At 43.4% G+C, this 26901-nt stretch overlaps 1 protein-coding gene across 1 annotated transcript in view; it reads right to left on the bottom strand.

Annotated features, from left to right (window-relative positions):
* Nucleotides 1–15401, bottom strand: part of CCDC71 (coiled-coil domain containing 71) — a 122840-nt gene extending 107439 nt beyond the window's left edge. The window contains exon 1 of the mRNA XM_089690711.1: nucleotides 15301–15401. Within this exon, the coding sequence (XP_089546837.1) occupies nucleotides 15301–15311 (11 nt within the window). The 5' untranslated portion in view covers nucleotides 15312–15401. The remainder of the gene's footprint in view (nucleotides 1–15300) is intronic.
* Nucleotides 15402–26901: the final 11500 nt, after the last annotated feature.

The following is a 26901-nucleotide window of genomic DNA, read 5'->3' as shown; positions in this document are numbered from 1 at the left end:
TGGAAAGAAGATATCAAGGTAAATGGAGCCCATCAATGCTTGCTGACTATTGCTGGACAGTTGTAAGAGATAGCCCTTTCCTCGAATACAAGAGAAAAGCCAAGAGAAGCAAAACCGACACAAACTGAAGACAAAACTAGTGAGAATCCTAAGTATTAAAATGATACAACTTAGCTTATGGCTATAATTTTTCTTGGTAATCCTATGCAATATATTATGCCATTTAGGCTTTGTTATGTAGTCAATATCACTTGCTTTATATTTGTGGAAAGACATCTATCTATATAATTATTGTGCATTATGTAGTCATTACGCCTATAGTAGAACACTTTCCGTTTACAGAAAAACTAGAGCCAATTGACAAATTTCATTGTTATATTTGAACTCAGAATGTGAAATTCATTAAGAAATGGATCCTTTTGTTTCCAAAACTGGCAAAAAATAAAAATTTGTTGAACAGTGGAAATCATTTGTTTTTTTTAAAGTAAAACTCCTTATTTCTTTTCTCCCATTGCCACTTCCTGTTGGTAAGAATTCCTTCAGTTCCTGTTCAGTAGATAAGAACCGAGAGGAAATCTTTCCAAAATTAGGAGAAATACCATCTCAGTTGTCATTGGAATTGGAAGATCTGCCCTCACCTCCTCTCCCAGTGACAGGGGCAACAATTTAGTTTTCCCATCACTTTTTGCTTCATTAATAATGGTCACCAGAACAGGTAAAGAGGGGGAATACCCCCAACAGACACAGACAGCAATGAAAACCTGACAGGGGGTTTAACCCCCCTCGCCACTCTATTGGAAACTACAAAAAAAAAAAGGCATTGGCTTTAGATACACTTTGAAATCTAAAGTTTGCAATCTAACAGTTTAATGGAGAAGGAGAATTTCTCTATTAGAGACCCAGGCAGCAATAAAAACCTGAGAGGGGTTTAACCCCTCATGTTTTTGTCCAAAGGTACAACTTTCAGGCTTTGACTATAGATACACTTTGAAATCTCAAGTTTCGATATCCATGGATGGTGGATCTTCATGGAAGATTTTACTTACCTGTCCGACAGCCTTTGTGTTGAAGCCATCTTGAAGATCTCTGAGAATCTATACTATCCTACTCTTCCAGGTGTAACAAATAACGTGTCCTTCACTGGATGCTGTGGTTCCTCTCATTGACCCCCTATGTCAGTACAGGGCACAGTGGTGACACGGAATGGAACCACAGGAGCCACCGGGGGACACTCTAATCAGCACACCCGAAAGGTCAGTGCTTGGAGGTTTTCAAGAGAACCAAGCTTCCACACTCTGGCCCCTGGACAAGTGCAAAGCTTCTTCTTTTATAGGGTATTAGTGCAGCAATTTTTCTCACCCCCTGGCATGGTCACTAGGTGAAATATCTCTTGATCCCAATAGTAACTAGATGCTCTCCCTAAGCAGTATACAAAAAGGGTAGAACCTAGATGGGCCACTGAGGCAACTGTTTTTCCCTTAGGCCCATCTCTGGCCAATGTCTGGCTCAGCATGCTGCCTTAAGGAGGCAGACTTTATTTTATGATATGGTTCCTTGTTTGGTAAACTGAGAGGCTAGTTAGCTGTTACCTCTGTAAAACGACCCAGATAGAATAAGATGGGCCCCTCTCAGTCCTCTCCTTCTCTGCTTTGGGCAAGCCAAGCTGAAATCAGTCAAACCATTTATAGCATTGATCCAATTTGCCAAGCATGGGGTATTTCTTCTCATTTAGCGCTCTTTAGAAGAGTAAGGTACAAGAGGGTTCATAAGAGCCCCAAATATGGCTGAAAGAGTCTCATCTATAAAAACATTAGATAGTGCAAACATTAGGTCCATACCTTGCTAGAAAAATTAACTCATGCATGGCCTTAGTTGCCCAGTATTAATTTTGGAATCATTATCTTTGATGGAAGTGATTACCATTGCGTATGCTCAAGATTAGGAAGAGTTCAAATGGGGTTTAATAGGTTTGCCACATCCCCACCATTGCGTATGCTCAAGATTAAGAAGAGTTCATACTCCAAAGACATGCTGGTAGGTGAATTGGCTCCTGTTTAAAGTGGCCCTAGTATGTGTATGTATGGATGTAAGTTAGGGACCTTAGATTGTACGCCCCTTGAGGGTTAGGGACCTTAGATTGTACGCCCCTTGAGGGTTAGGGACCTTAGATTGTACGCCCCTTGAGAGATAGGGGCTTTAGATTGTACGCCCCTTGAGAGATAGGGGCTTTAGATTGTACGCCCCTTGAGGGTTAGGGACCTTAGATTGTACGCCCCTTGAGAGATAGGGACCTTAGATTGTACACCCCTTGAGGGTTAGGGACCTTAGATTGTACGCCCCTTGAGGGTTAGGGACCTTAGATTGTACGCCCCTTGAGGGTTAGGGACCTTAGATTGTACGCCCCTTGAGGGTTAGGGACCTTAGATTGTACGCCCCTTGAGGGTTAGGGACCTTAGATTGTACGCCCCTTGAGGGTTAGGGACCTTAGATTGTACGCCCCTTGAGGGTTAGGGACCTTAGATTGTACGCCCCTTGAGGGTTAGGGACCTTAGATTGTACGCCTCTTGAGGGTTAGGGACTGATGTGAATGTACAATATATATGTAAAGCGCTGCGTAAATTGACGGCGCTATATAAGTACCTGAAATAATAATAATTATGCCATGGAGAGTATGGTGGCAAATCTGTTAGCACTCTTGCCTTGCTGCATCAGAGTGATGAGGTTAATTGCTTATGTTATCTGCATGGAGATTGCCTGTAGTCCCACCTAGGATTCAAAAGAGCCATCAGATATTATCTTTTGCATCCTCAAGTTGACCCTAAAGTATTTTGTGTGCGCAGGTATGGTTGAGGTTTAGTCTGTAAGCTCCTGTGGAGGCAGAGGCTTATGAAAATGCTTATAGGGAACGAATAAAAATAAATATTATTTCCTATTGGACAGGGTTGTTCCTATGTGAGGGTCCTCAGAAGAGTTGTGACATTTATTTATCGCATGCAATTAAACATTGTTGTACCTTAATGCTCAACTTCAGCTTTCTTCGACTGAAGGCTCTTTCTGCCGGTAAGGGAGGATATAAGAGTCAGATGCCAATATCACACAAGAGGTAACCGCATACACACACCAATGCGGCCTTCATTCAACTAATATCAGACTTTTAACAGCCTTGAAAGTCGAAGGGAGGCCCGCACCCAGCAGGCCTCTAATGACCTTCCAAGGCTGACAGTGAAGCCATCTTTGGCCATTTTCCTTGCCTAGGCTGACTCCAATTGTCTATGTACTGTTCCTTGCTAGACAGATGCTAATGGAAACAGTGGAAAGGCACAGCCTATAAATGACATCTCCTCCCCCACCAGCAGAGGATGTACCCTGCACTTTCCTGTGCATGACAGCTGCTCACAATCCTACACCCCATTAATACCCAAGAGATATGTGAAAGGCTCAATCATACCTCTTCTCCATTTTTTTCCAGGCAGGGCGAAGGCCACAATTGCTGAATGTTAATGTGCTGTCAGGGAATCTTTCAAAGGAACAGCCACGGGGTTTCCGGTGAGTAGTCAGCAATACTGCCTCCCCTCCCCCACTGTATACTGCAGCTTTATTTTCCTCCTCCTCCCCCCACCACACTGTCTGGAGCTTGGATACACTGTCTATGCTGATCATTGGCAGTTGGAACCTTCCCTTATCACACTATTTTCATTCCACATGGAGGTATGAAAATACCACACTCCCTGACCTTGCTGGTGGTGGCTGCTAAGAATCAGACTGGTTTTGGTGCAGCTGGGGGAGCTGTAGATTTGCAAAAACATTTGCTAGTGGTAGAAAATGTATAAAATGCAAACCACAGTTGTAACCCTTTCTAAGCAACTGTAACACAAAGACAATGGTTGCATAATGAAATAGCGCTGCGTTTGGTTCAATGTTGTCTTTATGCCACTAGAAATAGGAAGTCGTATTTAGAAATATTAAAAATGTTTCGGTTGGTATCAGAGACATGTCATTTCTTTATGTATGCTGTTGAATTTCAATGGCAATTTATTGTGAGTAAAAGAATTACCTTCCTGAAAAAAAAAGGACAATGGCTATGTGGTGGGTTATCATTGGGCAATGGGTGGATGGATTTGTTCGAATGTCCCTACCGTACCGATTCATCTGTTTAGTGGAAGATAGAGATGGGCCTTTGGAGACTTTATAGGTGGGTGTATGTGACTTTATATGTGGGTGTTCCTATTTAAAATTTTGATTTTGCAAAATTTTTTAAATTCTGAAAAAAATCTAAAGGAATTGAAAAATATGTGGCCTTTTAAACCAACTGAAAAGGTTGGTATAGGACAGTGGTTCTCAACCTGTGGGTCGCGACCCCTTTGGGGGTCGAACGACCCTTTCACAGGGGTCGCCTAAGACCATCGGAAAACACATATTTCCGATGGTCTTAGGAACCATCCGTCTCCAGGCGGGTCCGCCCACATGCAGATACGCCCACATACAAGTACCTGACATGATGACATCATCGCGCCAACCCCATCACATACACCCCGTACAAATACAGGTGTATGTGACAGGGTTGGCTACATAATGTACTTACAGTTGCAAGAAAAAGTATGTGAACCCATTGGGATTACGTGAAGTTTTGCATGAATTGGGCATAAAATGTGCTCTGAACGTCATCTAAGTCACAACAATAGAAGAACACAGTTTGCTGAACATAATACTACACAAACATTAGATGTTGCCATGGTTTAATTGCACATAACATGTAAACATTCACAGTGCGGGGAGGAAAAAGTATGTGAGGCCCTAGCTTAATGACTTCTCCCAGAGCTAATTGGAGCCATGAGTGAGCCAACCTTGACTCCAATCAGTGTGATGATATTGGATGTGTTGCTGACAGCTGTCCTGCCCTTAAAAAACACACACCTGTTTTGGGTTTACTGCTTTCAAGAAGCACTGTCTGATGTGAACCATGCCTCGCAGAAAAGAGCTCTCAGAAGACCTACGATCAAGAATTGTTGACTTGCATGAAGCTGGAAAGGGTTACAAAAGTATCTCCAAAAGCCTTGATGTTCATGTGTCCACGGTAAGACAGACTGTCTACAAATGGAGAAAGTTTAGCACTGTTGCTACTCTCCCTAGGCGTGGTCGTCCTGTAAAAATGACTGCAAGAGCACAGCGCAGAATGCTGCATGAGGTAAAGAAGAATCCCAGAGTGTCAGCTAAAGACCTACAGAAATCTCTGGCACATGCTAACATTTTTGTTGACACATCTACAATAAGGAGAACATTAAACAAGAATGGAGTACATGGGAGGACACCACGGAGGAAGCCATTGCTGTCCAAAAAGAAGATTGCAGCACGTTTGAAGTTTGCAAAAGAGCACCTGGATGTTCCACAGCACTACTGGCAGAATATACTGTGAACAGATGAAACCAAGATTGAGTTGTTTGGGAAGAACACACAACACTATGTGTGGAGAAAAAAGGCCCAGCACACCAACATCAAACCCTCATCCCCACTGTGAAACATGGCGGAGGGAGCATCATAGTTTGGGGCTGCTTTGCTGTCTCAGGGCCTGGACGGATTGTTGTCATTGATGGGAAAATGAATTCCAGAGTTTATCAAGACATTTTGCAGGAAAACGTACGACCATCTGTCCGCCAACTGAAGCTCCGCAGAGGATGGGTGATGCAACAGGACAATGACCCAAAGCATACAAGTCATTCAACAAAACAATGGCTGCAACAGCACAGAATACGCCTTCTGGAGTGGCCTAGTCAGAGTCCTGACCTCAACCCCATTGAAATGCTGTGGCATGACCTTAAGAGAGCGATTCACACCAGACATCCCAAGAGTATTGCTACACTGAAACAGTTTTGTGAAGAGGAGTGGTTCAAAATGACTCCAGATCGTTGTGCAGGTCTGATCTGCAACTACAGGAAACGTTTGGTTGAGGTTATTGCTGCCAAAGGAGGGTCAACCAGTTATTAAGTCCAAAGGTTCACATACTTTTTCCTCCCTGCACTGTGAATGTTTACATGTTATGTGCAATTAAACCATGGCAACATCTAATGTTTGTGTAGTATTATGTTCAGCAGACTGTGTTCTTCTATTGTTGTGACTTAGATGACGTTCAGAGCACATTTTATGCCCAATTCATGCAAAACTCCACGTAATCGCAAGGGGTTCACATACTTTTTCTTGCAACTGTATGTGGACCAGTCGCACATGTGTAAAGAGCAGCTGCTGTGCAGAAAGCAGCTACTGTGTTAAAAGCAGCTACTGTGTTGAAAGCAGCTACTGTGTTGAAAGCAGCTACTGTGTTAAAAGCAGCTACTGTGTTGAAAGCAGCTACTCTGTTAAAAGCAGCTACTGTGTAGAAAGCAGCTACTGTGTTGAAAGCAGCTACTGTGTTGAAAGCAGCTACTCTGTTAAAAGCAGCTACTGTGTAGAAAGCAGCAGGATTGGAGGTAAAACGACACTTCATGAATTATAATTATAATTGTTTTTGTGATTAATCATTATGCTTTACTTATGTTCAATTTGTAACAATGAAAATACATTCTGCGTATTAGATATTTAGATTACGATTCATAATAGTAGCAAAATTACAGTTATGAAGTAGCAACAAAAATAATTTTATGGTTGGGGGTCGCCACAACTTGAGGAACTGTATTAAAGGGTCACGGCATTAGGAAGGTTGAGAACCACTGGTATAGGACAAAGTGATAAATCTTTAATTATTTTTCGTAAAAGTTGTACCAACCACATAAGTTCGAACAAACATTGGAACAAAAAGAAACTGCCGTTTTCATTTTTAATTTGCTGAAATATTTACATTCAAGTCTGTGTGATCTGTGAAGAACCAAGCATTTCAGGAACAATAAAAATGATCATTTCATGGATCCTATGATTTTCTGCAACAATAAAAATTATAATTTCATGGATCATATGATTTGCTGCAGGACAAATAAGAAAAATCAACTTGATCATCATTGTGTGTGTTATACCTGAATTATTCATTTTTTAATTAAAGGAAAACTCCGGGATAGGCAAAAAAAAAAAAAAATCACCCATCAGTACACCCCCTACACAAAACACTAAATGGTTAATACAATTTTAAAATTCCTTACCATTGAGGAGAAAAGTCTGATTGGATTTTCATGACCTCATCTCTGTAATTTAAAAGATAACAGCATCTGGTCCACCGAGGAAGATGTGTAACAGCAGTGATTACATAATGTCCTCTCCTCTCTCTCTCTGCAGTAAACAGGAAACTACAGTTCCCATCAGCCAATAAATAAATAATTTGCGCTAGTAAATGTGTATAAATATATAAATGTATATAAAGAAATCATCAAATCATAAGTCCAGAAAAAAATATATATATATGCCAATACCACAAAAAAATATAAAAAAACTTTTAAGTGCAAAAAACTTTTGTGCAAAAAAGTGTCTAAATATGAAAAATTTCACCAAAAAACCTTGATAATATAATGGCAGATCATCCATAAATATATCTTCAGAAACGGAAACTCTGCAACACACCGATCCTCATCGATCGAAATAACAGGATGAAAAACTTTATAGTTAATCGAAAATCCACTTCTCCAATAGATAAAGGACCACCTTCAAACGTATCCATGGGGGGAAATGCCAAGCACTCAAGAGAAACAGAAAGACTTCATGGTGCAATATTATAAAAACCAATTCCTTTATTAGGTACTCATTGCACTTACTCAAGAGGTGTCCCAGCCGACACCAGCATCAACAGCATAACAGCAATCACATAAACGAGCCTGGCTACTCAGCACATGCGCAGTAGCTGGCAGCCAAAAACTTAATGACGTCACATCAATCAAGCTCCGCCCTACGCGTTTCGTCATCGACGTCCTCACGGAGCTTAGGGCGGAGGGCGGAGCTTGATTGATGTGACGTCATTACGTTTTTGGCTGCCAGCTACTGCGCATGGTTCTTATAATATTGCACCATGAAGTCTTTCTGTTTCTCTCGACTGCTTGGCATTTCCCCCCATGGATACGTTTGAAGGTGGTCCTTTATCTATTGGAGAAGTGGATTTTCGATTAACTATAAAGTTTTTCATCCTGTTATTTCGATCGATGAGGATCGGTGTGTTGCAGAGTTTCCGTTTCTGAAGATATATTTATGGATGATCTGCCATTATATTATCAAGGTTTTTTGGTGAAATTTTTCATATTTAGACACTTTTTTGCACAAAAGTTTTTTGCACTTAAAAGTTTTTTTTATATTTTTTTGTGGTATTGGCATATATATATATTTTTTTCTGGACTTATGATTTGATGATTTCTTTATATACATTTATATATTTATACACATTTACTAGCGCAAATTATTTATTTATTGGTACACTTTATATATGGTGATTTTTTGCAGCTGGTACACTATTAGTAAGTTATATAATTTTGACCATAGGCGCTATTATTAATTTTTCTTAGTTCCCATCAGCCACAGGGAATTGTAGTGAATGTGGGCGGGTAGACTAGGCCTGTACATGTTGAATGTGTCTTGAGAGTCTCAGTCTGCCCACCACAGCAAGTAGGGCTGAATTACATCACTGCTTCCTGGAGAAAGAACTACAGGAGGGATGTGCCAAGACCAGTGGCTGGGGAAATAGGAGGCATAACAGCCAGTGGTTTTACAAACAGGAAACCAAAGAGAATTCATGCTTTAATTTGAAAATGAATAGGTTATTTCAGTGCAACTACTAAGTGAACTAGAAGATGGATGCCATATTCAGTAAAGGTAGGAAATTAACAATAAGGACGTGTAAAGAAGTTTTGCTTTCAATTTTTTTACATTCTGTAAAATTGGAAGGAATGCAAAGCCATTGCTTTTCTGTGAGTTTATAATTGGAATTATTGTTAGAGCATTAAACAATACAATAGATTTCCTTTTTACGGCTTTTAATTCTCTATTTTTACCTGAGGATCCTGCCAGTAAATTTGGTATTTTTCAACTTCTTTTTACCAAGCCAAGCTGTCCAGCAAAAGTGGCAGTTAGAGGGTTGAGATGAATCATTTAACACTGACAGGGATGTTTACAATGGTCAGCTTTTATTTATTTATGTAAAACATTTATCAGAAAAAAAAATGTTGCTGCAACTGCTTAAAAAATGTTAGCTTTTCCAGTGGCCTGATGTCACCCTTTCTGCCTTTGCTCCCAATTGTTAACAACCCTCTTTTCCCACCGGGTTTAGATCACCCAAGGGCGTTCTCTTGGTGGGTGGCTAATGGGTTCTCGCAGGTGCGACACTTTTTGGTTTTTCGGTCCTTCCCAACCTGGGATCTTTTTCGGGAGTCCCGGGATGTTCCCCCGGCGGAATTTTTTCGATACCTTCAATTGCGGCACTGGCTGCTCTCATTACGGCGCACTTCTGCTTTTCCATACCAGAAATCTGCCTTTGAACAGCTTTGCCAGCAGCGCCCGGGCGCCCTGGGCCTTATCTCCCTTCTTTATGCAGCTCTGAACAGACGCCGTCGCATACTTCTTTTTCATATGTTGTTCAGTGGGAGCGTGACCTGGGAGTGGCTGTGGATCCGGAGGACTGGAATAAGGCCTGGTCACTCATAGCTAAATGCTCATTTAATATGACCACACTGGAGGCAGCCTATAAGGTATTGTTTCGTTGGTACTGGGTTCCGGCTCGTTTGGCCCGGGCTAACCCTGCCTGTAGTGATCGATGTTTTCGGGGTTGTGGCCATCGTGGCGATGTCTTGCATACCTGGTGGTCATGCCCGAGACTGGTCCGTTTTTGGTCTCGTGTATTTGGCCTCCTTTTCACGTTGTTTCATCTCTCCATACGCCGGGATGTTCGGTATGCTTTGCTTCATTGCCCCATACCGGGCCTCTTGGCTCATCAGCAGAAGTTGGCGTCCTATTTGTTTTTATCGGCCGCCAGAACAATTGCTCAGGCCTGGAAGAGTCCGTTTGTCCCTTTTCAGGGGGTGCGGGATCGTATGACCAATATGATGCTCAACGAACAGATGTCGAGTATATGCAACGACTCCCAATGTAAATTTTCGAAAATATGGGAACTATGGTTGCAATATGCCTTTCCCACGCTTCCTTTGGCTAGTATGGGGATGTAATGGCGTTTGGCATTGGCATTTGATGGTGGACCCCTGCCCCCCTTTTCTTTTTTTTTTCTCTTCTCTTTCTTTCTCCCCTTTTCTATTAGTTTTTGGGTGACAGTGGACAGCTGCCTTTATTTACAGTTAGAATTTCATTACCGTCATTGTAACCTATGTGCCATTGATAGCCCCTGCGTGGGCGTATCTTCTGCCTTGTTTGGAGTTAGAGCACTGGTTTTTTTTTATTATTATGTTTTTTATCTTATCGGTGCAATTGATAGCCCCTGTGGGGGCATGTTTTGTCGCCTCTGTTTTATGCTGATTAAAACTAATAAAAACTATTGAAATATAAAAAATGTTAGCTTTAATTTGCTAGTCAATTCCATCTATAGCTGGCCATGCGCTGGAAGATTTTTGCATGAACATTTGTATGAAAAATTGTATGAAAATGAATCGGTGCATTCAGTGCCTTTGCAAATACCATTCATTATTAAAATTCATTCAAAATTTAGTTTGCTTTTAACATTTGTTTTTGAAGTGAAAGATTTTCTGGAAGGAAAATCACATTCACTCTTCGCAGTTTGTCCATTCAAGAAGATTTCCATCCTGCTCCTGCAGATTGCCTTGTCACTGCATTAGAAAATGAACATCAATTTGTTAGTGTGCCAGCTGCGATGCATGATCCTCATGCTGCAATCAAAAGTACCTGATCCAACATGCTAGATATTTTTTTTAGAAAAACAAAACAAATGATGGTACAATCGTATGACCTTTTGTTTTTCTGTCGATTGATCATTCGGTTTTTGCATCGTCTATGGCCTGCTTAACACAACCCCCTCCATGGGCTGACAATGCTGCTGTCCAAAGGTGTCTCTCTCCTTCCTCCATGAAGAGTGGAGACTCCTTAAGATGGGAAGTGTGTTTCTGGCTGGATCACCAGGTGGAAAAAAGGGAAAACAGAAGAAAACAAATGCAGCCAGCACATTTAAAGTTGTTGTAAAGCTAAAAAAAAAAAAGTTTTTCCTTTCCCTTAAAGCATGAGTGGGTCGCATCACTCATCACGCGCCCAGGCTGCAGTCTGGAGTAGTCTTTGTCAACCAGGGTGCCCAGGCACCCTGGGGTGCCTTCAGGCTTCTTCAGGGATGCCTTGGCAAAATGGCCAAAAATTATATACAAGCCAGCAGGTGGATCAATCCTGCCTTTTAGTACACAAAGCCACAGCTTTTTATTGTGCACTTTTATGACCTTCTACCTGCCAGCATCCTAACAACCCTAACAACCAATGACATCATCAGTTGATAAGGAGGACGTTGGGTGCATGCACATCATCCTTGTTTGGCCCTCCCCTGCCCCTCTCCATCAGCACTGGAATCACATTAACAGAGTGAAGGAGAGAAAATGAGAGAGACACACTGGAATACTAGTCGGTACCAGTGTGCAAAGGTGTCATTTGCTTTGGAAGAATAAATCACCTCCAACGTTGGGTGTACTGGATGTGTGTAGAATAGTTTTTTACATTTTAGATTGGGGTGATTTGAGATTATCCATAATTTTAAAGGGTGACTTGAGATTATCCATAATTTTAAAGGGTGCCTTGACCGAAAAAAGTTTGAGAAACACAGTCTAGAGCAGCAATGGGCAAACTACGGCCCGGCAGACCTTTTAATCCGGCCCGCGGAGCTAGGCTCCTCTCACAGTCCACCCTGAAGACCGGTGTAGCATGAAAATCTGTCTCCTATGAGGATCTGTCCCCCTCGACGTATCTGCGCATGTGCCGGAGATTGCCGATCGGCTGCTAATGCCTGAAACTGGCACATGCGCAGATACGTCGAGGGGGACAGATCCTCATAGGAGACAGATTTTCATGCTACACCGGAACAGCGTGGGAACACGGCGAGAGGAACGCACGGAGCAAAGGTAAGTGAATTGACACAGGGGGGACTTGGGGACTTAATATGGGGGATGAATTACTATAGGGGGGATGAATTACTATATGGGGGATGAATTTAATATGGGGGATGAATTACTATGGGGGATGAATTACTATAGGGGGGATGAATTACTATGGGGGATGAATTACTATATGGGGGATGAATTAATATAGGGGGGATGAATTACTATATGGGGGATGAATTACTATATGGGGGATGAATTACTATGGAGGATGAATTACTATGGGGGATGAATTACTATATGGGGGATGAATTACTATGGGGGATGAATTACTATGGGGGATGAATTACTATGGGGGGTGAATTACTATGGGGGGATGAATTACTATATGGGGGATGAATTACTATATGGGGGATTAATTACTATGCTTACTATGGGGGAATATTACTATACTTACTATGGATGACACATACACATCATTCATCTACTCTTGGTCCGGCCCCCGGGTCCAATATATGAACCCATTGCGGCCCTCAAGTCAAAAAGTTTGCCCACCCCTAGTCTAGAGTATGGACTTTTGTCAGGTTGTTTTTTTTTTTGTTTTGTGGTCTTTATCCCATTGGTCAGATTTCCTTTCATTTATTTGTTCATGAGATAGGAACTGAGAGGAAAGCTTTCCGCAATGAGAGGAAATACCTTCTCAATTGCCTGTTCCCCTTGGAAGATTTGCCCTCGCCTCCAGTCTTGGTGACAGCTGTAACATGTTGGATTTCCCAACACTTTTTGATAATGGTCACCATGAGAGATAAACTAGGTAAATCTCCCCATTTGAGATGCAAACAGCAGTAAAAAACCTGACGGGGGTTTTAAACCCTCACCACTGTATCCAAGTGTTATAAATAAAAGGCTTTGGCTGTAGGTGTATACTTTGAAATCTAAAGTTTAGCTTTCCAGGAGTTTTATAGAAGATCTTCACCAGCTGCCACCAATATCAATCTCCCACCTTTCTAATTTAAATGTATTTATTTCAGGTACTTATATAGCGCCAACAATTTATGCAGCACTGTACATGTAGATTGTACATTCCCATCAGTCCCTAACCCTCAAGGAGTTTACACGCTAAGGTCCCTAACTCACATTCATAGATACACCTAGGAGGGTTAATTTAGACAGGAGCCAATTAATCTACCAGCATGTCTTTGGCATATGGGAGGAAACCAGGAGGGAGAATATGCAAACTCCAGGCAGATGATGCTGTGGTTAGGATTCAAACCAACAACCCTAGTGCTGCCAATGGAAGTGCTAACCACTTAGCCAATGTGCTGTCTAAATCTGGATACTATGAGTAGCAAAATCCATTTTATTTAAAGTGATCCTGTCAGGGGGTGTAAAAATGATTACACCAGTACCCTCTGAAAAAAGAAACTTCATACTTACCTGTCCTACAGCCTTTGGTCTGAAACTTCACCTTTTTGAAGAGCTCCAAATATAATGGGTGTTTCAAACAGCGTGTTCCCCTACTGAATGCTATGGTGCCTTCCACAGACTCATATGTTCTTACAGGACATATTAGTGACATAAGGTCAGTGAGAGGAATTGCCACTAGGGGACACTTGATTTGACACACCCAGAAGTGTCATATAGTACCAATGCAACACCCCAGTGACCAGACAGGTAAATATAAAGCTTCTTCTTTCTGAGGTTATTAGTGCAGTAAGTTTTCACACCCTGACAGGATTGCTTTAAGTAAAATGTCTTTTGTCTTTCATAGTAACTAGATTCTTTCTTTCAGCACTGTATGGAAAGAAAAGAGAGAACCCGGTTGGGCCTCTGAGGAAACAAATTGTTTTTCTCTTAGGTACAAAGTCCATTTCTTGCCAAAGTTTGGCTCAGTATGATGCTCTAATGGACAATAGGCAGATATTGTTGCATAATATGATTTTTTCATGGTCCTGACACCATGCCAAGCCTCCTAAGCTTCTGCTCACCCCCACCCACTGAGCTCTAGAGACTTCTCCAAGTCTTCTAGATCAGGGGGAGGTGTCAGTGAGCTGATCTGTAGAGCTTCTCTGCCCTGACCCATATTTTTCCCTAAGGTACGAAGTCCATTTCTGTCCAAAGTTTGGCTCAGTATGATGCTCTAATGGACAATAGGCAGATATTGTTGCACATGATTTTTTTGACTGATAAACTGAGAGGTGAATTAGGTATCACCTCTGTAAGAACCGAGAATGGAGAAGATAAGCTGATCCCAGACCTCTTTTTCTCTGTTGTACGCAAACCAGGCTTGTTAATCGAGTTTGAAAGGCATGGCGCACTGTTTTCTCATCTAACTTACTTCATAGAAGAGTAAGATACAAGATATTTGGTAATGTGCCACAGAGGGTTTGTAATATGGCTGAAAGAGTCTCAACTACAAAGGAAAGTGCAAATGTTAGGTCCGTAACTTGTTACAAAGTTAACTCATGCATGGATTTGGTATTTTCCACCCCCACTTGGTGGTTGACCAGTAATAATTTTGGAATCATCTTTGATGGCAGTGATTATGTCATATCTGGGCAGCATGGTTGCATGAAAGTCAGTTTACTTCATCATGGGTCATTTGAATGGACTTTGCCTGAATTTCCACCCAAGATTAAAAACGTGCTATGGAAGGATATCTGTTGCCTCCTCAAGTTGACCCTGAAATGTTTTTTGTATGGGGGTGTAATCGGGGCTTTAGACTGTAAGCTCCCGTGTAAAGCGTCGATGTATTCTGTTGTGTGACATTCTGGGTTATATATAATTAAATAAAACAAATACATTTTTGATTCCCTTTTGGACAAGGTTGTTTCTGTTCAATGTCCCTCTGAAGAGTTGTGACTTTTCTTTGTTGCATGCAAGTAAACATTGCTGCGCCTTAACCCTCAACTTCAGCCTTCTTGTACTGAAGGGCCTTTCTGCTTTAAGGATATAGAATTCAAATGCCAATATCAGATAAGAGATAACCACACACACACACCAATGCGACCTATAACAACCTAGAAACTCAGAGGGAGGCCCCACACAGCCTTCTAATGACCTTCTTTGGCAGTGAAGCCAACTTTGGCCATTTTCCTTGCTGAAGCCAACCCAAATTGCCAGTCTACTGTTCCTTGCTAGACAGATGCTAATGGAACCAGTTCGAAGGCAAAGCCTATAAATGGTATTACCTCCCCCTCCTCCACTATTAGGGGATGTACCCTGCAGTTTCCTGTCCATGACAGCTGTTCACAATCCTACACCCCATTAACACCCAAGGGATATGTGAAAGACTAAAGCATACCTCTTCTCCATATTTTTTCCCCACGGCAGGGCGAAGGCCACAATTGCTGTCAGTTAGGGGATGTATCAAAGGAACAGCCACGGGGTTTCTGGTGAGTAGTGAGCAATACTGCCTCCCCTCCCCCACAGGATACTGCAGCTTTTTTTTCTTCTTCCTCCCCCACACACAGTGAGCTGTAGCCACACTGCCTGGAGCTTGGATACAGTTTCTATGCCGACCATTGGCAGTTGGAGCATTTCCTTGTCACATTCATGGAGGTGGGAAAATACCACACTCCCTGACCTTGCCGGGGGTGGCTGGTCAAGAATCAGACTGGTGTTGGTGCAGCTGGGGGAGCTGTAGATTCATAAAACATTTGTTAATGTAAGAAAAAAAAGTAAATGAAAGCCACGGTTGTAACCCTTTCTAAACAATTGTAACACAAATGCAACAATTGCATAAAATTCGAGGATGAGTCAAAAATGATCCGCAGTCTGGCTGTAGAATTTATTTTAATTAACATTTAGAAAAGACAAATATCTAATTTTTCACCATAATTTCTTGACCAGGGGACTAAAGATGGCTTGTAAGTCCCACTCAAATGATATCTACTCCAATCCTTAACCTAAATAACCACACTGACAACAAATGGAGTTAATGGCCGTTTATTACAACCATCAATAAATAACATTTTTAAATAACAGAAAAGCACAGTATAAACATACGTTCTTGCAAGGTCCCAATAGACATCAAGAAAAATGAATACCTGCGTCCAGCTTAACTAGGCCGCCAGACGCAACATCACCGACTCGGAGACACCACCGCAGATACCCCCACCAGAACAACTGGAAGCCGTACCTCAGACGGGTTCCTACAAAGTGCCTTTTCTTGTGCCCACCGTAACCAACGAGGACCTTGCACCTCGCCAAACGTCCCCCAGCACCAATATGGCACAACCACCACCCAGGCAAACCATAAAACAACGGGCGGGCAAGAGGGAAAACTCTCTCCAGACTGAAAAAAACCCCTGCCACACCCTGTAAGACCACCCCTCGTAGCTTACCCCACTCCTTCCTTAACTATCTTGACTCCCCCTTATGCTAATGGGACTCTGCCTTTCCCAACCCCCTTTAACCCGTCATGCCGGCCCTTCGTTCAGGTCTTCTTTCTTCTTACTCCGGCCCTTCCTTTACTTTTCAATGCACTTTGTCCATCTGTCAACAAACTTTCGTATTCCCACATTAAAAAATGTTTTAGGATGAGCTACGAGCCACAGATGCACCTCTTATGCCAGTGGTTCTCAACCTTCCTAATGTCGCGACCCTTTAATACAGTTCCTCATGTTGTGGTGACCCCCAACCATAAAATTATTCAAACGGTAGATCATTTTGCGCCCTGGTCAATCGACTGAAGGAATTTGATGGGAACGGAAGTTAATCTGATTGCCAATTGAATCTGATAGTAAAATTGAAGCGTGTAGGCCAGTATTCCCCCCCTCCCCTCCAGGGATATCAGCCCTCTCCCACACCAAGTCGTCTGTCCTGAGGCTCCTTTTATGACCCCGGAAAGTTTGGGATTGCTGGACGCTGTGTACTTCCCCCTAGCGGGCCGCGGGCCCTGGTGCCAGCCCTCGTGCTGTGAGGAGAAGCCTCCGTGGGAGGTGAGCGGCTGTAGGGCACATGCTCTGCGGGTAACCAGATCCCCCTTCCTCCCTCAAAGGGGGGCCCGGCTCACATCTATCCAGCTGTTGTGAGCAGCTGCCCGCCCGGGGAAACATGCAGCAGGTGCAAGGTCAGCCAATGGGCGGCAGCGGGGCACCTCCGACCTGTCCCTTGCAGGGGAGGAACCTCCAGCCTGGTCGGCCACTCATAACGCACAGGGAAGAGGGAGCGAGCCAGTCAGTATGCTGGTTTTAGTTCAGAGTGAGGGGCTTGCAGAAAGCCGGAAGTACGGGACACTCTGCCGAGCCCCTCCGGCCGCCCTCACCACTACTTCATAGAGTATCTGCATGTGGGCGGACCCGCCTGAAGACAGATAAAGGAGCGGTGTCTCAGTTCCTAAGACCATCGGAAATATGTGTTTTCCGATGGTCTTAGGCGACCCCTGTGAAAGGGTCGTTCGACCCCCAAAGGGGTCGTGACCCACAGGTTGAGACCCGCTGTCTTATGCATTTCATAGGCAGAGCCATGGCTAATTTGCAAATGATTTGCCACATAATCCTGTGTCACTCTTCTATGCTACAGAATCATTTCACTTGTTGTTATCGGCCGTGGACAGGCGTCTGGCTCCTTCTTGGTAGCTAACTTTTGCGCAACCTTCTTTGAACTCCTCTATCTATTCATATACACTTCTTCGCTACAAAACACTTTTTCCATGCGGCGCACAAAGTCTTTGATAAATAATAGCACCAGATACACCCTCACAGACCACAAAAAAGATGAATCACTGCACGCTACTCTTCTTTCATGCAAATCACAAGTGGGGCATCCATTTTTGCTTACACTGCAGTTACAAATGAACTGACTGAGCACATTCACATCTTCACAGCAGATGGGGAGACAGTAGCCGTGAATAGAAAGCTCTTGTAGTATTGCCCCCTTAGGAGTTGCTGGGTTTTAGGTCCCCCATAGTCCCGGATTGCTAGACAACCCGCATTTCCTTCAGACCTTGTACACAGGAGACAGAAAACAGTCCTTGAGCTTGTTTTTTTTTTTTATTTTATTAAGGGGTATTGAACGTGGTTGAGGTTGGGGGGTGTATGGGATGCCCAGAGGAACTGTAAACTGAGGCCATTAGACAACAAAGTCTCTTGGTTGGGAGAGCTCTCCAGCCCTCCTGGTGTACCACTTAAGACCCCAGATGAAATCTCCTCTTCACCCAGCTGCCTGAGGTAATCCCTGGGTAAGGGGACCCACCAGAGTCTGCCACTGTAAAATCAGCAGTCCCAAATGGCAGTTAGTCAGGTTTCCCACCAGAATGCCCTCTCCCCTTATCTGGCCCAGGGGGTGTGGGATTACTCACTCAGTCCTGTCCTGCAAGTTTATGGGTTGATGGCTGCCTTCAGGCCTTACATTGGGCTGGCTCATTCCCTGCCTCCCAGACTGTCCTCTGTCATGGGACGGGTGAGGCTGAGAGATCCTCCCTTTCAGCTCCTGCCTGCAGGTAGGCCTATCTCCTGGGCCCCCACTCCAGCCTTCTCACTTCATATTTCACCTGAACTCTCTTGCTACTGAGCAAGCTCTATCACTCTTAAGGGCTGTCCTGACACCATCGCAAGCCCCTGTGTCCTTGCCCAAACTCAAAAAAGCCTATAAAAAAGGTACCAGGGGCATCTCATGGAGCCCCCTACTGACCCCAGGCCCTTGGGCAGGGCCCGAGTTTCCTAATAGTCAGTCCGCCCCCGTAGTAGTCCATCCACCACTACCTTATCCATAGGTTGACAGCTCTACAAGGGTAAACAAAAAATGCTGGACGACCATTAGGTGGTAGGAGGTCACACCCAGGAATAGTGCCACGTCCCCAAAAAAGGATAAATATTTCAAAAAAATAACTAATGGACTTTTTAGGCGCATAAACTTGGTCCACAAAAGATAAAGTCAATTGTTACTTTATTAACATGTCACATCTAAAACATATCAAACATGTATGTAAACTTGCATTGCACAATTGAAACACAGCATGTTCCCGCCCATCAACCAAATTACTGGCTGTTCCAATGGAAGTTAAGTAGGGATGGTAGATACAATTTACTTCCTTCAGAGGGTGGGGAATGTCCAAGCTGTGAGGAAAATGCCCAACATGTTTCATGACTGGAGTCGCTTCCTCAGGGGCTAGCAACGCATATAGATAAACAGTGTGTGTTGTATGATAAAGGACTCCTCAATGCAGCAACCAAGGTCCCCCGGCCAACCAGAAACAGGAACCACACCGCAGGGTATGCATCAGTTAAGCAGTAGGCAGACAAAGAACCCCACAGGGATCACAGGCATTCAGCAAAAAATAATAAATCGGAGGTACAAGGCAACAGTCGGCATTATCATCATAATAATCCAGTTAGCAAAGATTAGTGGTGGAGGACAGTATAGGCCTCTATAAATGAAGCAACACGTCCACTGTATAGGCCTAAAGGGCACATGTGGACACCCATTGTCCATAAAACAAAGTGCTGAAAGCAGAGGCGGACTGACCATTTGGAAACTCGGGCACTGCCAGAGGGCCCAGGGTCAGTAGGGGGCCCCATGAGATGCCCCTGGTACCTTTTTCATAGGCTTTTTTGAGTTTGGGCAAGGACACAGGGGCCCCATGATCCCCTATTGCCCGGGGGCCCCATGAATTGTCAGTCCACCCCTGGCTAAAAGACCCTCAACAGATTATCTCCACTATAAGGCATGAAAACCGATTGGCTGCATTATAGCCAAAGAAGAGACCCATACAAAAGCCAACGATTACCCTCATGGTGTTAGAGGAATCCCAGAGGCTCTACAAGGGTGTCTGCAATGCTCCTCCATAGATAAAGTAGAAGAGTGAGCGTAGCCACCCTAGGACATGAAATGTGTTACTGGCCAGATCACAGGTGAGAAATAAGAGAAAAAGTAGAAAACTAATGTAGCCACCACGTCTAAGAACTGGTAACCTGCAGTATATCCAATGTTTGTTCTTGGGTTTAAATACACTTTAAGACCATGTTACCTTTACTTACGTGGAGAACAATTGCAATTATTCCTGGAGGAAGATAAGAATTTTCCTAACTCGCTCTACCTGATATTGAGATTTCAGTGATCTGATTTCCATCTACTTGAAATGACTTTATCTCCAGCGGATTTACCCGATGTTATAACTTTATGACCATAAGTCCTACTGTGTGCAGCTGTCAGGTTCTGAAGTTGTGGCAGTTTGCCAACCATTACTTAAAAAAGAAAAATGATGGCCAACTGCCGATCTGGATCACCTGCCAACCATTTATATCTGTATGCAGTAGTCTGTGTACTTTTCCCACCTTTTACATGGTGATTGCCCCACTCTCTTAATGCTGCACAAATGTTGGTTCTAGGATATTAAATTGTGAGCACAGATGGGGTACACACTTGTTGGCCATATTACCAGTGATCAGGGGCTTAATGATTCCTTCTAGTTATATACCCATGATTGGAGCTTTGGGCCATGTTTAGAGCTTATTGCCTGTTTACTTTCATATATCATTTGAGGGACCCTGGTTCCGACTCTCACTGATCTGTCTATATCTGCAATTTGAAAGATTTTGTCTCTGCATTTACCTTCATGTGTCTGTAGCCACGTCGCTCTGTTGAGATGGTCCCTGCACTTGCATGTGTTGGGTGTCAGGGCAGGAGCTGTGGAACGGACAGGCAGGCCTAAACAATGTAACGCACTGGCTGACGACAACCACCACCCACAGACCGAAGTCCCTCAGGGCGCGGAGTCTAAGTCCCAGGCTGCCCTTCACCAGGGCCCCTGATGGTGGGGATGGACTTGACGCAGCCAGGAACCAGGTCGCGGCCCCCGAGACACCTCAGTTGCGGTAATGGCCGCCGCCAATGGTGAGTAGCTGGTGGAAAAGACAATAGAGTAGTCAGGCAGGCCGGGTCAACAACAACGGGACAAAACGGTACAGGACAGCAGACGAGAATCACAGGTCACGAGCCGGGTTCAGGAACAGAGGGTCAGATCAAAAGAGAACACAAAGAATAGTCGAGTCACAAGCCGAGTCAGATTCCAGGAGAGTCACGAGAGTCAGAACAGAGTAATAACAACACAAAGACACAAGGCACAAGTGCAAAGAGCATGTGCGGGCCACAGGCTTATATGTCATCAGCCACACCCCTCTGGGGGATGGACCTCAGAGAACTGAAGGCATAAAGGATTCCCACCATGCTCAGCAGAAATCCAAGATGGATGCCAGCACATGGAGTAACATAACCTCTGGGAAAAGGTAGGACCTTGACATTGGGTCTGTGTGGCACGGCCAGTGCTTTGGTTTGCTATCTGGTCCAGATTTAAGTACATTCTGCATTATTTCCTTTATTCTCCTTATAAAGCAGGTGCGAAACGCGTAGAAACATCAAGGCTAATGCCCAGTTGCGTTAGGGTGTTGTTATGCTGTGTAAGTGTGTCCCCTAAAAGGGGCTACTACCATGCAGATGGTTTTTAACCACATGCCATCAAAGCCAATTCTGACATTTTTCTTATAAAATCATCATTTTTTTTGCTAGAAAATCACCTAGAACCCGCAAACATTATATGTTTTTTAAGCAGAGACTCTAGAGCAGGGTTCCCAAACTTTCTAAACAAAGAGCCAGTTTACTGCCATTCAGTCTTTAGGGGGGCTGGACTATGGCCAACGGGAATACAAAATGTCCCAGAATCAGTGGGAGTAAACAATCCATCATTGTGTAACAGTGGCAGGAATTGTGCCTCACCATTGGCATCATTAGGAGGTATTGTGCCCCTTCATTGGTGTCATTGGGCCCCATTGTTGGTGTCATTACATAATTACATAGTTAGTCTGGCTGAAAAAAGACAAAAGTCCATCCAGTTCAACCAATTAAAAAAAAAAGTTATAATCCTACACCCACAGTTGATCTAAAGGAAGGCAAAAAACCCAGCAAAGCATCATTGCATTTGGCCCCTGGGCCACAGTTTGGAGACCACTGCTCTAGAGAATAAAATGGGGGGTGATGCAATTTTTTTGTCACACTGTATTCGTGCAACAAACCTTTAATGCATTTTAGTGCACAAACACAATATAAAACCCATTTTTTGTATAAAATATAAAAGATAATGTCGTGCTGAGTAAATAGATACCAAACATGTTACGCTTTAAAATTGTGCACGCCCGTGGTAACAGACTACAGTATATGAAATTATCCATAGGGGGCGCTTTAAAAGCCTTTACAGGTTACCAGTTTAGAGTTACACTGTCTGGTGGTAAAATTATTGCTCTCACTCGGACACTCACAGCGATATCTCACATGTGTGCTGCGACCGCTGTTTACATATGGGTGCGGGACCTACCTGCACATTTGCATTTGAACAGTGGGACAGGTCGCTTAAAATTTTGTTTTTTTTAATTTTATTATTTTATTTATTTAAACTTACTTTTTTTTCTAACAATGTACCTTTTTCTTGATCAACTGTATTGCTATCACTAGTGATTAACAACATACCTTGTGATTGCATGCGCAGTGACAGGTCCTCTTTATAGAGAGATCTGAGTTCTGTTAGACCCCAGATGTTTCCTCTGGCCTCCAAAGCATCCGGTTAAACCAAGGTCGGTTTGATCAGATGTTTGTACAAACTGTTAACGGCTTGTAAGGACACTTTTGAACGATGGAAACTTACTGCTGGAAAACATAGGTTAAAAAACATCTATTTAGCTGCGTTTGCATAATGCATTTATGTGTGTTTGCGTTTAGAATAGTTTTTTAAAGATAAGCACAGGAGAACCTCCCAAATGCCCAGAATGCACTGAAAAGGGGTACATTAGTAACTATTTCAGACTGTTTCAGAGAAATACAGAGAGTAGAAGCAGAGACAGCAGTACGTGTGGAGATTAGCTTAGGCGTGAGTTGCTGATTAACATTTCTTTTGTTTCCAAGGGTGGGAAAGGTGTCTGGTGGAGGGAGTCATTAAGGCCACCTGGCAGGGGGTCTTCATGAGGAATTTGAGGTGTGAATGGTCATTAACATATCTTTTGTTTCCAAGGGTGGGAGAGGTCTGAGGTGTGAATTGGTCATTACAATGTGTGACAAGCCTGGTAGGAACATCCTGTGTTCAGTGTTTTGTCCATCTGAGTACCTTTAAAACGCTTTGCATGCATTTTTCATGATGAAAAAAGGCTCTGGACAGCATCAGGAACTGGAAGAGTTAAAACATTTTTTCAAATGCAATTTGCCGCGTTTACAAGCGGTTTGATTTTGAAACACTGATAAAATCGACTGCTGAACGCAAGTTTTTTGCGTTAAAAAAAACAACTGTAAACTCAACTGCCTGTAAACGACGATGTGTACACGGACACATAGGAAAACATTAGGGAGAGTTCAGGGGCTGCTGAAAAAAACGCTGAACAGCTCCCAAACATGAGTTTACCAGCCGCAGTGTACATGAGCCCTAAACACTGAAACCGGAAGTCATGAAACCCTGAAACCCTCATTGCTTATGGGAGAGAGAGAATAAATGAGAGACAGAGACAGAACATCAATTTCTTTCTCTCTGTTTAGTCCACAGGATGCCGCTGGTTGGAATGGTCCGGGCTCCCTGATTGGATGGGAGAGGCTGGGAAAAGCTGTATAGCCACTCAAATAATTTCAAATACCGCGATGATACCTGCAGCTTCAGGCACCATTCCAGTATAACCACTGAAACTACAGGCGGCAAGTAGTTAAGATGCATTGGGATGTATACTTCTGTACTTTTTATTATTTTTATTTTTTATTCGTTTCTTTCTTTATGTCTGTGATAAATGAATGCATTTGGAGGGGAAAACCAATTTTAACCCTCTCATGCATGATTTCTGAAAGTTACAGTTTGGATCTTTTTCCTCTGTGTTTTTATAACTCTTTGGGCATAAAAAGAGAAAAATGTTACTTTATTTTTTTGAACACTCATTTTCAAGGAGCTCTTCACATGTCCACTTGAGTGGACAGCATGTTTTTGCTGGCTCCTTCCCTGCTACACAGGGGGTCCTCTCTCAGGGGACTGCTGAGGTTGAGAGATCCTCTTTTCCAGGCTCAGCCCGGAGGTAGGATTCTTCCCACTGGGCCCACTCCCAGGCTTCTGCATCCCAGTTTCTCACGTCATCTTCCATCCAAACTCTCCTGCTGCTGAGCAGGCTCTCTCACATTTAAAGGCTGCCCTGGCCCCATGCCAAGCCTCCTACTTGGGGACTCCTCTGAGTGTGCAGGGTAGCCCCTCTTCACCCCCCACCCACTGTTTCTTGAAACTTTTCCAAGTCTCTAGAGCAGGGTGAAGTATCAGGGAACTGACCTGCAGAGCCCTCAGCCCTGAGCCTACATTTGACCCATCTGACTCATGCCCCAGGTTGCTACTCAGCCTTCCTAACTAAAAAACTAGCTAGCTCCACCTAGCTAACTGGATCGGCGCTACAAGTAAATAACTCCCATTGATTCAAAATATCTTTGCTAATGTTGGAAATGGAACCAAGCATCATTGATAGGAGGACTACCGCTGGAGACACTATGACATCAGAGATACACATAGGATTATTGGAGGTAACTACTGCTTGCCAAAATGGGGAAATCAATGGACAGCTCCTCCACCAAATATGGAGATAAAAGATCTTATAACTTTTCTCCTGATAATAAGAAAACACAGGCTGTTCATGCAAATAAATGAAAACTTTTCTCCATTCATCCATTGAAAAAGATTTATTCAAAAAATGTTTCCATCTAGATATGAAAAGAGGACTCTCTCTAGTGCTCTGCTCTCTCAACATGCAGTATAACCAGGGGCGGACTGACAACTCATGGGGCCCCCGGGCAATAGGGGATCAGGTGGCCCTTGTGTCCATGCCCAAACTCAAAAAAGCCTACGAAAAAGGTACCAGGGGCATCTCATAGGGTCCCCTACTGACCCCGGCGTTTCCAAATGATCAGTCCCCCCCTGAGTATAACTGAGATAATGTGTGTTCCGGGGTAGTAGGGCATCAAAGAGAGGTTTCTAATGGAGTTATGCTCTGAAACAAGACGACCACATTTGAGTTTGTGGAAAAAAACCCAAGAATTGGTTCAATGTGAACCAATTATTAGGTTGTAGAGTGTGCAACATGTTCACTTCAATGGCAGCCCCACTATCCCCCATTGCCCTGTTCAGTTGCCAGGGGTGAAGAAAAATACTTGGTGCTTCTGGGTATAGGATCATGGGACTCCCCCTCCTGCTCTTCTCCATGACTTGGGATGTATGAGTTTTCATTTCCCAGGGATTAAAGCAAACAAATCTGGAGATTTTGCCAAAATTTCACCATTTAGGCCTGTTTTATAGAAATTGGAGAAGATTAAATAAAGCAGATCTTCATGTCAAAACATGACTTTGCACTATTTTTTTTTTTGTGTTCATGCTTCAGCTTGCTCCTTGCCTCTATTCCCACCCTGCTCCAGGTGCCTCCTGGAATATGCACCTCACATATCCCAAGAGGCATCGGCTTCTTCCACAAACTGCGTCTGGAGGAGGACGTGTCATTGGGAAATGGCTGCAAGAATCTGGAAGAGACGGCCAGCTCACAATGATGTTGGAAAGGAAGATGGAGGGACCATGTGGGAGGCAAAAAAGTGGTGGATCACAGCAAAACACTACTGGATTCACTGGATGTGTGAATATACTTTCGAGGTTAACCAAAAGAAAATGGTAAGCGGGGGAGGGTTAGAAAAAAAAAAGGGGAGTGAAGGTCTGTAAGGTGGTCCCTCCAAAAGAAGATCTATTATAATGATCTTTTTCAGCAGCCTATGTCTCTTTCCTTGGAAGAAGTGCTTCATCCTCCATCAGACTCTTCAACATTCAACACATTATTATTATTATTACTTTTATAGCGCCGTCAATTTATACAGCTCTTTACATATATGGTACATTCATATCAGTCCCTGCCATAAAGGATCTTACAATTTTAAGGTCCCTAACTCGCATTCATACATACACATACTAGGGCAGCAATGGGCAAACTACGGCCCGCGGGCCGTATACGGACCGGCGGACCTTTTAATCCGGCCCGCGGAGCTAGGCTCCCGCTAGGCTCCTCTCACAGTCCGCCCTGAAGACTGGTGTAGCATGAAAATCTGTCTCCTATGAGGATCTGTCCCCCTCGACGTATCTGCGCATGTGCCAGAGATCGCCGATCGGCTGCTAATGCCTGAAACTGGCACATGCGCAGATACGTCGAGGGGGACAGATCCTCATAGGAGACAGATTTTCATGCTACACCGGAACGGCGCGGGAACACGGCGAGAGGAACGCGCGGAGCAAAGGTAAGTGAATTGACACAGGGGGGACTTGGGGACTTAATATGGGGGATGAATTAATATGGGGAATGAATTACTATGGGGGGGATGAATTACTATATGGGGGATGAATTACTATGGGGGATGAATTAATATATGGGGGATGAATTACTATGGGGGATGAATTACTATAGGGGGGATGAATTACTATATGGGGGATGAATTACTATGGGGGATTAATTACTATATGGGGGATGAATTACTATGGGGGATTAATTACTATATGGGGGATGAATTACTATGGGGGATGAATTAATATATGGGGGATGAATTACTATGGGGGATGAATTAATATATGGGGGATGAATTACTATGGGGGATGAATTACTATAGGGGGGATGAATTACTATGGGGGATGAATTACTATAGGGGGGATGAATTACTATGGGGGATGAATTAATATATGGGGGATGAATTACTATGGGGGATGAATTACTATAGGGGGGATGAATTACTATATGGGGGATGAATTACTATGGGGGATGAATTACTATATGGGGGATGAATTACTATGGGGGATGAATTACTATGGGGGATGAATTACTATATGGGGGATTAATTACTATGCTTACTATGGGAGAATATTACTATACTTACT

The sequence above is a fragment of the Staurois parvus genome, unplaced genomic scaffold (genome assembly GCF_062004578.1).
Source record: "Staurois parvus isolate SC_StPar_1 unplaced genomic scaffold, SC_StPar_1.0 ptg000540l, whole genome shotgun sequence".
NCBI classification, from domain to species: domain Eukaryota; kingdom Metazoa; phylum Chordata; class Amphibia; order Anura; family Ranidae; genus Staurois; species Staurois parvus.
The sequence above is the reverse complement of the archived record's forward strand: the minus strand, read 5'-3'. Positions and strand labels throughout refer to the sequence as shown.